The 14,781-nt window shown below is 39.4% G+C and overlaps 1 protein-coding gene across 5 annotated transcripts in view; it reads left to right on the top strand.

The window, feature by feature from the left end:
• The first annotated feature begins 1,750 nt into the window (after positions 1 to 1,750).
• RAB11FIP2 (RAB11 family interacting protein 2) overlaps positions 1,751 to 14,781 on the top strand; it is a 41,049-nt gene continuing 28,018 nt past the window's right edge. Inside the window, exons 1-5 of one of the 5 annotated variants that reach the window (XR_009536099.1) lie at positions 1,751 to 2,439; positions 7,858 to 8,300; positions 9,012 to 9,480; positions 13,040 to 13,115; positions 14,101 to 14,125. Coding sequence is in view for 1 of the 5 variants with exons in the window: in XM_060126371.1 (XP_059982354.1) it covers positions 2,087 to 2,439; positions 7,858 to 8,300; positions 9,012 to 9,480 (1,265 nt within the window). In the remaining 4 variants the exon portion in view is untranslated. Of the gene's footprint in view, positions 2,440 to 7,857; positions 8,301 to 9,011; positions 9,481 to 12,260; positions 12,332 to 13,039; positions 13,116 to 14,100; positions 14,177 to 14,781 lie in introns of all 5 variants that reach the window. The other 4 variants (XR_009536097.1, XR_009536100.1, XR_009536098.1 and 1 more) reach the window with 4 other exon arrangements.

The raw sequence follows: 14,781 nt of genomic DNA, 5'->3' as shown, positions 1-14,781 counted from the left end.
AAAGAGGTTAGACTTTCCTTGGGAAGATAAGACATGAACAGAAATAAATACAATAAAGATAGAATGTATCTTGTAATAAATAGAGGGAGGAAGGGAGACTTAGAATTATGTTCCATACTATGCCAGGAAATGAATATGTATAATCTCTTAATACCCCTCCCAACTCTATAGTAGCAATTTTATCGACAATTTATGGACTAGGAAATCCAGGCTCCCAGAATCTAACTTCCTTGTCTCAGGAAGCTAAGTGCCCATCACAAGCTTTGTACTGAATTTCTGGCAGTCAGGACATCAAGCAAGGCTCCTGACTCATCAGCCATTACCCAAACTTTTCCCATTAGATCAGGCTGATTTCAGAAAAAATGCAGTATTAACACATCCACATTTTCTTCTCTTAACACCGTCCCTTCCATTCCAACAGCGCTGGTGTCCCTCAGGACTTGCCCTCAGGGCAGGTAAGGAACTTGTCGGTTGCCCTTGGTGAGGGAGGCTGTTTGCTTTTCTTAGTTGACTTAGCCGAATACGACCAGAATCACCTCTGCGTTTGGCGTCTGACGTTAGATAGACTAACAGATTGTGAGTGCCCAAGGGGGTCCTTTGGACGCGTAAGCCCACAGAGTGGCGATGGCGTCTCAGACTTTACGGAGACCTGTTTTACCTGTGAAGAAAACGAGGCTCAGGGAGGGGAAATGACTTGACCAAGGTCATACATTCGACGGTGGCAGATGTGGGATCAGAACCAGGTCTTCTGACTCCAGCCCAGTGCCTCCCAGGATCTAATTTATTAACCCCTGTGTTAGCTTTGGAATCTTTTATCCGCTTCCCTTTTTCCTGTCGTCTGAGTGGGGGATGTCATTCCAGTCAATTAGCAGCCTTCTCTCCTTTCAAAAAGGGAAGAGTGGATAAGGGGTTGGGGAAAAGTATGTTTTCGGCCAGTTAAAGGGACTGATTTATTTCACCACCACTCATCCAACGCCCGCTCGGTGCCAGGCACTGGGCATCCACGGTACAGCAAAGACAGCTTCCAAAGATTGAAACTGGGTCTCTCCCAAGACCGGGCGTGCCCTGGGCCTTGACTGCCTCCTCTCGGAGCAGTCTCCCGCTGTCCCCAGAGCCCCCCTGCTCGAGGAACCTCCAGCACTGGGCGCCTAGCTCACGGCCTCAGCGCCCGCGCGACACGCCCCCGGTCACCACGGCAACCGGGGAGGTGCTGACCCTTGACCCCGGGCCCCGCCCGGCCCTGCCCCGCCCCGTCGCATTCCCGAGATCAAGATGGAGAAGGACAACCCGGAAGTGCCGCCGCCCGCCTGGTGCTAGGAGCCGCCGGCTCGGCTAGGCCGAGACCCGCGCCCGCCGTCCTTCCGCCAGCGGCCCACCCCGCGGTCCTTCCGCGCCGGAGCTGCAGTGTCCCCCGCCCCCGGTCCCACTCCACCCCACAGCGACCCGCCCCCGCCCCCAGGCCCGCCCGAGAGGAGGAGCCGAGGCGAGGGGGAGGAGGCGGGAGAGGTTTGCGAGAGGGAGCGAGGCCGCACGAGCCGCCGGCGGTTCGTATTACCGGGGTCGGGAGGAGGAGCCCAGCCGGGCCCGCGGACCAGCGCCGGGCGGGCGGGAGGCGCGGAGGAGGCGGGCGGAAAGCCCGGGGCTGCGAATTGGGGCGGGGGCGCCCTCCCACCTCTGCCGCCCTCCGTTCGGGCCTTGGCGGCCTGGCCTCACCTGCCCGGAGGCCTGGCCTCACCTGCCCGGAGGCCTGGGAGCCACCAGTCGCCGCCGAGGGCCAGTCCCCGGGGCCGGCGGAGCGTGGAGGTGCGGACGCGAGGCGCGGGCCTCCGCGCGGAGGCCTGGACTGCGCGGCCAGGTGATGGTGGGCCCCTGTGCTTCTCCAGAGGAAAGGGGACCCCCAGAGCAGCTGTGCCCCCAGGCTGCCCCAGCAAGCCGTTTGGACATCAGCCGTAGGGAAGTCGGGCAGCTGTGAGTTTGCCTGTCTCCGTTAAGTGTCCTTAGGATGCAGTGATTTAAGGAATCAGGCTCTCCCTGCGGGAGGGGCCCTGCCTGCGCTGGTGAACTCGGTGCAGAGAAAAAGGACAGAATGATGCTTTCCGAGCAAGCCCAAAAGTGGTTTCCGACCCACGTGCAGGTCACAGTGCTCCAAGCCAAAGATCTTAAGCCAAAAGGCAAAAGTGGCACCAATGACACATACACTATAATTCAGCTGGGCAAGGAAAAGTACTCCACGTCTGTAGCTGAGAAAACCCTTGAGCCAGTCTGGAAGGAAGAGGCCTCTTTTGAGCTGCCTGGTTTGCTAATGCAGGGGAATCCAGAGAAATACATCCTTTTCCTCATAGTTATGCACAGGTCCCTGGTGGGTCTGGATAAGTTTTTAGGGCAGGTGGCCATCAATCTCAATGACATCTTTGAGGACAAACAAAGAAGGAAAACAGAGTAAGTTATGTAATTTATTTTGAATTGGGGGGAGTTTAACTATTATCTCATTTATGGATTTCCTGTTCTTGGAAATTATTTGTCTATCTGGGGCATTGGTTTTTGGACTGAAATATGACCCAGTTTTAAACACCATATTTGCATGAATCTGAAGTAAAAATAGCCCTTGTGAAGAAACATTTTTTAAGTGGAGTCTTTAATGATCCATTACTCTCTCATTTGTTTGAGGTAAACATCTTCAATAGTTGAATATTTTGCGCAGGATTTTAAGTAAACATTGTTTCACTGCTTAATAAGAGGACTGGACCATAGTGTTGACCAATTAAAACAACATATATGTAAATTGTTACAATCTTTAAACATGAACAGTTTTTCAGAAAATGGAACATCAGAAAATTAAGTCTGCCAATATGACGTCTTATATATATATATATATATTTTTTTTAATTGAACTCTGAAGCTGTTAAGTGGTAAATTACCAAATTTAGAACTCAGTATTTTATTTCATCATTATAAACACAGTTGACTTTTATTTTAGCTCAGATTTAAGGGTCAGTACATCTTCATGGAGTCTAAAGCTATTAAAAGAAAAGTTTTAAAAGTATGTACAGATATCCTCAACCTTGAATGCAATTACTTCAAAGTTAGTTCTGTAAAGCCAGTGTGTTTAGACCATATTAAATGCTAGTCAGATTGGAGACAGTGATTAAATTCTTGTGATGAAATGATTTAATGACATCTTCAATAAAAACATGGGCTTTTTAATATGACTTACAAACTTAGGTTAGATGTATTCTAATTTAAAAAACCATAATATAAGTTAAAACTAGGATATATGTCTTAAATTGAAAATAGTATGTTTTCTGAGATAGAGATACTCACCCCTTGCTTAAACTTATAATTTCTCTAGTCTGAGAAAACATTAAAGTTGATGTAATTAGTGAGAGAAAAATATAGGTTGAATTTATGAGGACTTCAGATTTCAAAAATAGCTTTGCTGTTTCAGTTATAACTGAAATTTATTTATGCTTTTAAGAAGAACTTTTATAATAACTTTCTTGAAGTTCATGTTATTTTCTTATATTTTAAAACAGCCATCTCATGTTCTTTCTGTACATATCTTCCTGCAAGATTCTCTTGATTGGAGTTTTTATTGAAAAAAAATTTTTTAATCAGGTCTTTGGTTTAATATATGTGGGATAAAAGGGTAGAGAGATAAGTAATACTAGGAATGCTGGAGGAAAATGGTAAATATTTAACTGAAGAGATGAAAATATTTTAAAAGGAGAGAAAATGGTTTAAAGAAAAGTGTAAAGTTGAATATATATCAATGATTTTAATAACACTGTTTGATACCTACAAAGTAGCATTCAGTTACTTCTGAGGAGTTCTTCATCAAATTTAAACTGAAAAATGGATAATCACCAAATAATTTATTTCAAATTGCCAATTTTAGATGACCTTACTAAATAATATTTAGAAGTGTTTTGAATGTAAACTTTTAAGTATATTGCATCTTCAAATTTCATACTGCATTTTCCGTACTTTTAATGTTAATGGATGATATACTACAGGCCTTCTCTGAAATATAAGTTTTCCGAGTGAAAGTAGGCCCAACTGTGTGAACCCAGAGATTCTGAGGATGAAATAAGCTTTTAAAGTTTCTTCTTGTTTTACTCCTTATCTTTGGCAGCATCACAATTACAATAAAGTTGGCTGTAAGCGATACTCCAATATCGTAGTCTCCTTACAGAAATTCTCTATTGGCTACTATATGAAATGGATTAGAACTTTTGGGAAGGAAAATGCTTTTAAATGTTATCAAGAGCGCTTGTGATGTTATTGCATTCAAAGTGATTTTCATATGTTATTAAATCCCTAACATTTTCTTTCTTTGTGGGTAAATGGGGACCACGTATTTGATGAGATCTCTTTATTGGTAATATTTCTAGTTTTTTAATATAGTTAATAGCTTCCTTTTCCAGCGCAGCTGTACATATGGCCCAGTAAGAGACAGACTTGAGTCACCGGTGTGTTGCAAGAAAGATATTTAATATTCTGCACATTGTTGAGCCTTGTCAGCATATTCCCAAGTGCTTTTTAGAAAACCGGTATGAGTGATGAAGGCTACCAGCTGATTTAGAAGTCCCATGGAACTGCTGGGTGTGACAGTTTCTACTCTTGACACTGAAGACAAGTATTTACAGCTTGTCTTCCAGTTGTGTTATGACAAGCCAAGAAGTGTGGTGGCTAAAACTATCATTTTACTTATTTTTATACCTTGAAATTAAAAGCCTTTTTTTTTTCTTTCAAGGAGAGGGGAAGAGGGGCCTGAGCCAGAACACTTTGAGTGGGGCATGGAAAGAGAACTTCTGTATCTCCCACTTTAATGGGTGTCTGGGTCGGTTCTGGCCCGAGATTTAAGGAAACAATACAGTATTTAATAATAGAATGGTAAAATAGTTCATGCTGTTATGTAATACCGATTGATTTTTTTTTTTAACAGCAGAAGTGGGTGATGTTGATTTTTTTTTTTTAAATGCTCATGAAAAGTAGTAACTATCAGAGTCCCCAGAGTTAGGTATGACTCAAGCACATGCAGATTTTAGGACTTTTGTGTGCAGCTCTGCAGTGCACCTGCGTCCTGGCCTCTGGCACCCTTACTGCCAATCTTGTCCCATTTCTGACCACACAGTACCAATTGCTTGGGAATAGTTCCCACATGTGTGGTGGTTTTTGAACATGGACCTGTGCCCACTAAAAATTGAACAGAGGCCATATACAGTTTAAATCCAGCACTCCAGAGGTGAAAAAAAAATCAGCATTAATCCACTAAGCCTCAAATGCTATGTCTTCATTTTATCTTTTTGAAGCCTGGGAAAACAAGTGCTATCTCTGGAATGATTCTTGAAGGTCTCATTAAGACTTCCCTATTATATCACTTTCAAAACAAAGCAGCTAGAGTTATTTGTCATGCCTGTATTTTCAGTTGGTATATTAAAGTTCTTCGCAGTTGGGTTTTTGGAGGGTTTTTTTTGATGAGGAGGAAGGAAAATACTGTTTTTACAGTTTATATTCAAACACTGACTTGCTTTATCCATTAAAGCTTACCTAAGTCTTTATCTTTCCTTACCAAAGAACAAAACAGTGCAACACATACACACACACACACACACACACACACACACACACACACAGGGTTGTAGCATGGCTGTTTTCAGAATATAGTTCTAGAAATGAAAATTCAGTAAACATTTATTTAGTGCGAGGCACACTGCCTTCAAGGAGCTTACAGTCTAGCAGGACAAAACCTACATTGCCTTCTTTGTTGGCTCTCATGTCTCCTGATTAAATACAGTGTCCTGTAAGGTACAACCTGGTATGCGTTTAACCTTATTGACATATGTGATTCATTAGATACAAAACAACTACTATTTTCATGCAGCTGTTATTCATCAATTTTGGCTGTTTTCCTTGTTGACTCCAATCTGACATTGAGAAGTTACTTATTCTCTCTGCCTCAGTTTCCTCATATGTGAAATAAGGATGTTAGACTAGATGATTTATTTGGTCTCATTTCTAAAATTATATGAATTTCGATTACCCTTACTCCCTTACATTTATTGGGTTATTGCTTCATTTTTTCCTCAGATTTGCTTTGATTTGTTATACACATGCAAACCCTATATGCTTGGAGTTTTTGTTTGGTTCATTTTGTTTGGGGATTTGTGGGGTTGGGGGGTGCATTTCTTGCAAAGTGGATTCACCTATTTTCTATATAACCTGAGTTGTTAATAGAGCATTTCTCATGGGCCATCCATCGGAAGGATTTCTCCCCCATGGAAAATGCTCTGTTTCCCCAAACTGTGAGTTAATAATTGGATATATAACCTTGCTTCATTTCCAGGCTTTTCGAGTGCTCAACTTTGTTTTGTTGAAGGTTCTCTATTCCACAGAATTTATTGCTGTAATTTTTTATTTCTAGTCTCTGAGTTTTCAGATTTCACCATTTGCCTCAGATAAGGGATTTTCTCTATTTAGGGTCTCATGTTAATGCTTTCTATTATAAGATATTCTCTTTAAAAAGTTGCTTGTTTTGATGCAACTAGATCTTAATTGATTGAATTGCTTCAAATTAAATAGAAAATATTTCTCTTGCACGTTACTTGCTAAGATGTAGCTGGTATATGTATTATGTGTCAGTTTTCTTTTGCCTGGAAAGGCCTTTGAACCAGTCTTCCAACTGACAGTAAATGTAGCTTCTTCTGGTATATCCTGTAAAATTAGATCAGAGTTCCTTTTGTAGCTAAGAAAATTTAACACTTGCAGAGCTGTATTTAAATGATGACCTGTCTCTGATAATATACGGATATATACGGGATATGTCAGATATATACAGGACGGATAATATACTTCATTGTTAAGTAATGTGAAAACATTGTGGAAACTCTCTTCTAGGCTGGCGTTTGTAGTTTTTTTGGCTGTTTGCCCTGTAGACTGACCATTTGTGACACCAACAGCTGGAGAGGTTCTCATGGATAAAAATACTGTAAACAAAACCAAAATAAACTTTGCTTCTTATACATCATTTAAAAATGGGCAGTGTAATTCACTGAAGTGACTAAAAGCATAGGATATGGCTCCAGTTAAAATAAGTTTTATTTGGTATTGTCACAGTACCAGTAGTTAATGAAACAAATAGATTCTAAGAGGAAGCACGTAAGCTTTCTTTTTTCATCAAAAACGCTTTACAAGATTTATGACTATTTGTCACTTCTTGCATTTTATTAATTTGCGTATTTTATTCAGGAAGAGGCTTTGACCCATTTTATATGAATGCAAATTATATCATATGCGATTTTCATGATTAGCAAACTATATGGAGTAGTCTCCCATATTAACAAAATTCTTTTAATAGCTTTTGCAGAGGAACTATTTTGAGATAGAGGCTAAATATTTATTATTTTATTAAAAAATTAGTCATTATCATTTTATGGTGCTCAAAAATAGTTTGTATTGATGAATTATTTCAGGGTCTCTATCTTAGTGTCTTTTAATGCTAAAAAATGTTCTTCAGCCATTAGCAACACTTACCCCAGATGGAAACATAATAGGCTATGTATGGTTGGTAAGAATTTTTGATGATGAGTGATTTTCAAATCATGAAAGAAAAAGTTGTCTAAATAGCTTTTCAAAAAAGACTGATTCCTTCTGTATATGCCACATGACAGAGACTTATCTGTTTTTTAAATGAAGCACTTGAATAAAACCAGAAGCACTCTGGCTGACAATTTCTCGTTTAGTGCTTAGATTGCCTTGATGTAGAGTAACTTTACCTAAAAAGCTGTTTGTATACAACAGAGCTCAATAATCCTCTCTTCATTACATGTTACAACCCAGTTTTTCCTTCTCTTTAAGGTGGTTTAGTTTAGAATCCAAACAAGGAAAAAGAGCCAAAAACAGGGGTGAGATAAAGGTCAATATTCAATTTATGAGGAACAATATGACAGCAAGTATGTTTGACTTATCAATGAAGGACAAAACAAGATCTCCTTTTGCAAAATTAAAAGATAAGATGAAAGGTAGAAAAAATGATGGGACATTTTCTGATACATCTTCTGCAATCATTCCAAGTTCTCACATGCCTGATGCCAGTACTGAATTTTCAAGTAGTGAAATACAGATGAAATCTAAACCAAAAAAGCCTTTCCTTTTGGGTCCTCAGCGACTCTCTTCAGCGCATTCAATGTCTGATTTAACTGGGGCCCACGTATCCTCGGAGAAGCTGAAGGCTGGCACCGTTGCTCAAACGCATCTTCTCGGACACCAGATAGGTTCCTTTGGAGCAGTTCCGGAAAGTGGTAAGTGACTCATGCATTCTTTCTTGTTGATCCTCCGTGGTTTGAACTACCCTCTTAATTTTTAAAGTTTGACTTCAAAGTTAGAGAATAAAAATTGGAGTTTCTTGCTAGTATTTTCTAAATTTAGTCATCAAATATTTATTGAGTACCTACTGTACTCAAAATTGGTAAGTATATTAAAGGCAGAGCTTGTCTGCATTCAGTACTGTATTTATATTATTAGAGAATAAAAATGAGTCTTAGTTTCTTTTCATGGCCTGGCTTCTTTTTCTTAACTGCCGTTTCTCCTGTCTCAAAAGCCTGAAGCATAAATGAATATTCCGTTTCATCAGAAAGTTCCTAGAAAGGAAACCTTTAATGTTCAGAAGTAAGAAAGTAAATTTAATGCTAATGATGAAAAAAAGTCTGAGAATTTATAGCACTATGATGCCAAGCAGAACCTTTAGTTTTGACATTATAATTTGTTTATGTGATTGTTTCTTTCTGAGCTGAGTAAATTACTAATTGTCTAGCAAGATACTAATTGTTATTAGCCTACATACCGCTGTACCTTAGCATTTTAAGGTTGTTTTCCTTGATTATTTTAAAAGGTTAATATCTTTAAATAGCTAATTGCTCTCATTCTAAAAACAGCAGTATGCACACAGAACATGTCAAATAGTGTGATGTAATGTGTCACTGATTATGTACTAACTACAAAATTGTTTGCAGGAAGTCTCAGATCTCCACACAGAAGAACATTAAGCTTTGATACTTCTAAAATGAACCAACCTGACAGCAGTGTGGGTGAAGGTGAATCGTCTTTCGGAAGACAAAATGACCCATTTACAAATGTGACTGCTTCATTACCCCAAAAATTTGCAACACTGCCAAGGAAGAAAAATCCATTTGAAGAAAGCAACGAATCGTGGGACAGCAGCATGAATTTATTTTCAAAATCAACTGAAGTAAGAAAAGAAAATAAAAGAGAAAAAAGGGAGAAAGTTAGCCTGTTTGAAAGAGTGACTGGAAAAAAAGACAGCAGAAGATCTGATAGACTTAACAATGGGGGATCTGATAGCCCTTGTGACTTGAAATCACCTAATGCATTTAGTGAAAATCGTCAGGACTATTTTGATTATGAGTCAACTAATCCGTTTACAACAAAATTCAGGGCTTCAAATACAATGCCATCTTCAAGGTAAGCTTAAACGGGGGGAAATTGTGCTATTTTGGAAAATATTGTACTTGAAAGTATCAAATATCCTTTTTAAATTCCTTTTATTTTACTTGAAAAATAATTCTTATCTTATTTTTATAATTAATTTTGGAGCCGGGCAGTGTTGCATACATCTTTGGAATTGAACTTTTTATCTTAGAAGGATAAAAGATTCTTAATCCCCACTGTAGTTTATTTCTACTTATGTTAGCCAGAAGCTCACCGAAACTTACAGAGAAAACAGCATAGCTTTTGATGAGACGTAGTGGGAGTGAATCACCAGTGGGAGTTAATTCAAGCCAGAAATTTAGGTGATAAGTTGTGTTTCTAGATGTTATTTTCCGGAGATTAGTTATGGACCAATAGCAGCCTATGGACTATTCTTTAAGAAATGCTGGCTTCAGTATTAATGGTTTTCATAATAGGTGTTAACTATCCTTATTAAATGGCTATTTAGAGTAGTTTTTATTTGTGAATGTTTATTGGAATTCAGTGAACCTTGTGGGTACTATAAATACATCAAAGAGTATCTGTAATGATGACTTATAGAAATAATCTATCATGATAAGGTTTAGATTTTCAAAATCTGTTCTCAGTTATGTAATAGTACTTTTCTAATTCCTTAGTACAGGTTGGAACTGTATGGTTTAAATAAAATGATAGATTTTGCAGAAGTGAATGGTGGAATAGCTGATTAAGGAAACCTCAAGCAAAGAGTAAGATAAATTTATTGGAACCTTAAGCAGTCATCATGGAAGAGCATGGTAGACTGTTTGCCATGTAACATAGACGTTCTTTCCCAAGGCAAGGACGTATGGTGTTCAGACCCCAGTGGGAAACCTGGCTCAGTAGCTCTGTGACCTCTCTCAACCTCAGCATCTCCATCTTTGAAATAAGGAAAATGATATCTACTTGATAGGATTGGGAGACGATAAATGATAAAGTACATGGTACAAAGCCAGGCCCCAAATAGGGAACCCATAAACGGTGGTTGCTGTTTACATTGCCATGTCATACTTTGTTCAAGAACAGTGCTTTGTGTTGTCCTACTATAAACAGAAAATAGTACTAACAATTGCCCTTTTAGGCTTGTGATCTCCTGCCTGTCTTCTGATCTTCTAAAACATGCATTTAGAGTTTTCCAGGGAAAGTTTGTGTTTCTTTTATCAATAAATGGGTATTTGCTGTGGCTTTAGAAAGTATTGTTCAGTTTTCTTTATAGACTGTACTCCAAAGAAATACGTTTTTATCATATGGTATTAATATTTTATCGAAGAGTCCATGGTTTTTTCATGCTATTCTCAAGCATTTCATTTTGGTATTTTACATAGTGTACTTCACATATTGCGGTTAAGTCTTAAACTACAGAGGTAAATAGAAATGTATTTGCTTTTTTCCCCTCTTTAACTGAACTTTTTTTGAAGAGGATTACTGTAAAGAACTGAGATAACTTAGAGATTGGATAATTTACATAATGTTAGAGTCAAAGAAAAGCAAGAAAAATGGGAAACAATAGGAAAATAATTTTTAAATTATGGCAGCATATGGAAAAATAGGTATCCTCAAATTTTTAATTGCCTTATACTTGGGCTTATTTACGTGGACTTAAAAATTAATGTTTTAAAAGTGAGTGTGGCATTTTGTGAAATTCAGGCTTTGTTTTGGGTTACTTCGATATTAATACTGTATCAAAATTAGAGCTGTTTTGTGATATTTATATAAAATGATTGCAAATGTGTGAAAAACAATAGGTTTTTTTAACTTTAAGAATTTCTCTTCTTCATATTCATGAGATGCCAGCTATAAGAACAAAAACATTTGTAGATTCCTGAGAAGTTACTCTTCCTTTTTGTGTCACAAACCATCTTTGTGATAAATGTGAAACATTTGCAATAAAGGGGTAGGTCTAATTAATAGTATAAAAAAAGAAGGATTGAATATAAATAGATCTAGGAAGAGAGTACAGTTCAAATTCTTGGAAAGCAACTTTGTCTCGAGTGGAATTAGGAAGGATATAGTCTGAGGTAGTTTGGTCTATTCATATTTATCCTCCCAGTATCATTCCTCAGTTATATGGGACATTTTAGATTTCTCACCTTAACATCTAAACCAAATGCACTTTGAAGCTATAGACTCACATCACTAGGACACATGCTGTGAATTATTTTTTTCTGTAGTGCTAAATAGATCCATTTACAGAGTCTCCTGGACTCTTTTTTTTAAAAATTTATTTTCATTAATTTATTTTTTTGGCTGTGTTGGGTCTTCGTTGCTGCACATGGGCTTTCTCTAGTTGCGGCGAGGGGGGCTATTCTTTGTTGTGGTGCGCGGGCTTCTCATTGCAGTAGCTTCTCTTGTCGTGGAGGCACGCGGGCTTCAGTAGTTGTGGCACGTGGGCTTAGTAGTTGTGGCTCACGGGCTGTAGAGTGCAGGCTCCGTAGTTGTGGTGCAAGGGCTTAGTTGCTCCACAGAATGTGGGATCTTCCCAGACCAGGGCTTGAACTCGTGTCCCCTGCATTGGCAGGCGGATTCTTAACCACTTGCGCCACCAGGGAAGTCCTCTCTTGGACACTTGTGACTGATGTTTTCTTTTTTTTTCTTTTTCTTTTTTTTTTTTTTTTGCGGTACGCGGGCCTCTCACTGATGTGTCCTCTCCCGTTGCGGAGCACAAGCTCCGGATGCACAGGCTCAGCACCATAGGCTCCATGGCATGTGGGATCTGCCTGGACCGGGGCACGAACCCATGTCTCCTGCATCGGCAGGTGGACTCTCAACCACTGTGCCACCAGGGAAGCCCGACTGATATATTTGAGAATGCTGAACAAAGTGATGGGTAAAATATGTAGCTGTGGAACTGGATTTTGTTCTTTAGTGAGCTGTCTCCGCTATGATTGCAGGTACACAGGAACCATATTATTACCCTCTGGGTGAATAATGTGTATGATTACAACCGTAGAATTTTCTTTATGCCAAAAAAATTTTAAATACTAAGGAACGCTTTCTTGAAAGTTAGTTTTTATTTCTTTGTAAGTAAAGTCCACCTGAAGAAATCACCTCGTAATCACAAAAATTACTGCATTTTGGTTCTGTTCTTGGAATAGATCCCATAGTCTTACATAAAACTGAGAGAGGAAATGAGTTAGGCTTTTTGTTGGGTTACTTCTACAAAGAGCAGGGCTCTTTGAAACACCTTTCCCTGCGGTTACTAATTCTCAGTCTCTTTCCTCTTACCCACCCCCACTTCTTTGAAGCCTCTCTTACTCTTGTAGGAAGAGGTATCTGTTCCTTGTGCTGCAGCATGTTCTTACCTAATCTTCCTTTCTGTGGGCATCTCATTGTTCACTAATGTGACCAGCCACTTTTTTTCCCTCTCACCTCCATGAACAACGTGAGGGCAGGGCCTGCATTTCATTCATCTTTCAACCCTTCATCTCCAGCATGATGGGAAGTAGCTGGTATTGGAAAGCATTTTTTGATTAAATGAACACGGTATAGCAGATGGATTTCCTAAAATGCTACTTTCATTCTCTCATTCCCTTAGTCTCCTGCTTCCAGCTCAGTGTGGGCTAATAACACTGAGACACCTGCTAACACCAACAACAAATCCATAAAGGCAGGTGTGTGCATTTTTATATACAACTAAACATGATTAGAAATCTAAGTGAGTTTTAAGGGACTACCAAAATTTAATATTCATATCCTAATTAACATATTTCTGGAGTTTGTTAAGAACTCTGTATTAATTAGGTTAGGTTATCAGCTGCAATAAACAACCTCAGATCTCATTGGTTTGCTCCAGTAAAAGTTTATTTTTCCTTGTTGTCACAATTGAATTCTCTGAGACGGGGCTGGAAGAAGTGGCTGCTTTGTTCCATGCTATTGCTCAGCTCAACACAGTTGCTCAGGAACCAGACTCCTTCCTTCTTGTGATGCCACCCTTTAACACCCATCCTCCAAGGCCGTGCAGCAGGGAGAGAGAGTGGAGGATCACATGTGGGACGTCTTTATATGCCAGGCCTGGCAGTGGTACCCATTACTTCCACGTGTGTCCCATTGGGCAGCGCTCAGTCATGTCCCAACCTGAGTGCAGCCAGTTAAGAAACATGGTTTAGCTGTGGACCCAGAGAACACTGAATTGGGTGTGGTGAGTGTACCGTATTGTGTGTGTCCTGGATGCCAATTCTAAGAAGTGTGGACACTGTCTAACACTTGGCATGCTGTAAAAGTCCAACTACACGTGTATGTGAAAGGGTAGCTGGGATTATAATTTTCAGGAAAATGTTTTCTTAATTTACTATTGGTATTGAGTTGTTTGTATTTTAAAATTGCTCTTGCTCTTGCTTTTTAATTACAAATCACAGGTAGTTTAGCAGAATCAGTATCAACTAATTTGTTATGTGGTTAACCCTACAATTTGTAAAATAATGATTTTTTGCATCAGCAGTAATTAACTTTCCAAAAACAAATATTCCTGAATGTTTGTTATACCATTTTCAATAATTTGTTCACAACCAGTTCTTCTTTAATACTGGGTTATTTTCCCTCTGGAAAGTGGAAATAGGTGGGTATGTTCACCAAACCAGATTTCCCTTTTTTTTACAGAGATGGAGCTAGACCATTCACTTAGGTGGGGACATGTGACCAAGTTCTGGCTTATTGAAGACTTAGTGGAAGAGATGTACGGTGGGCCCTCCATATCCCCAGGTTCTACATTCGTGGAATCAATCTCGGGTCGAAAATATTTGGGGGAAAAAATTCTAGAAAGTTCCAAAAAGTAAAACTTGAATTTGCTGCATGCTGGCAGCTACTTACATAGCATTTACATTGTATTTACAGTATTCACATAGCACTTACATTGTATTGGGTGTTGTTAGTAATCTAGAGGTGACTTAAAGTATATGGGAAGGATGTGTGTAGGTTACATGCAAATACTATGGCATTTTATATAAGAGACTTGAGCGTCCAGAGAGTTGAGTAATCTCCTGGGATCCTAGAACCAATACCCCACAGATACCAAGGGATGACTGTATACCAGTTTCTGGTCTAGTCCCATGAAAACCTCCTATACAGTCCCCCATATTGCCTGTCTTCCTCCATACCCTAGGCTGAAGGTTGCCAAATCTGGCTTGCTGCTTGTTTTCGCAAGTAAGGTTTTCTTGGAGTGCAGTTCGCCCATTTGTTTATGACTGCTTTTGTGCTATAATGGTAGAGTTGAGTAGTTAATGACAGAGACTGTATGACCTACAAAGCCAAAAATATTTATTATTTGACCTTTTACAGAGA

Source organism: Lagenorhynchus albirostris, chromosome 16 (assembly GCF_949774975.1).
Source record: "Lagenorhynchus albirostris chromosome 16, mLagAlb1.1, whole genome shotgun sequence".
In the NCBI taxonomy this organism is placed as follows: Eukaryota; Metazoa; Chordata; class Mammalia; order Artiodactyla; family Delphinidae; genus Lagenorhynchus; species Lagenorhynchus albirostris.
The sequence above is the reverse complement of the archived record's forward strand: the minus strand, read 5'-3'. Positions and strand labels throughout refer to the sequence as shown.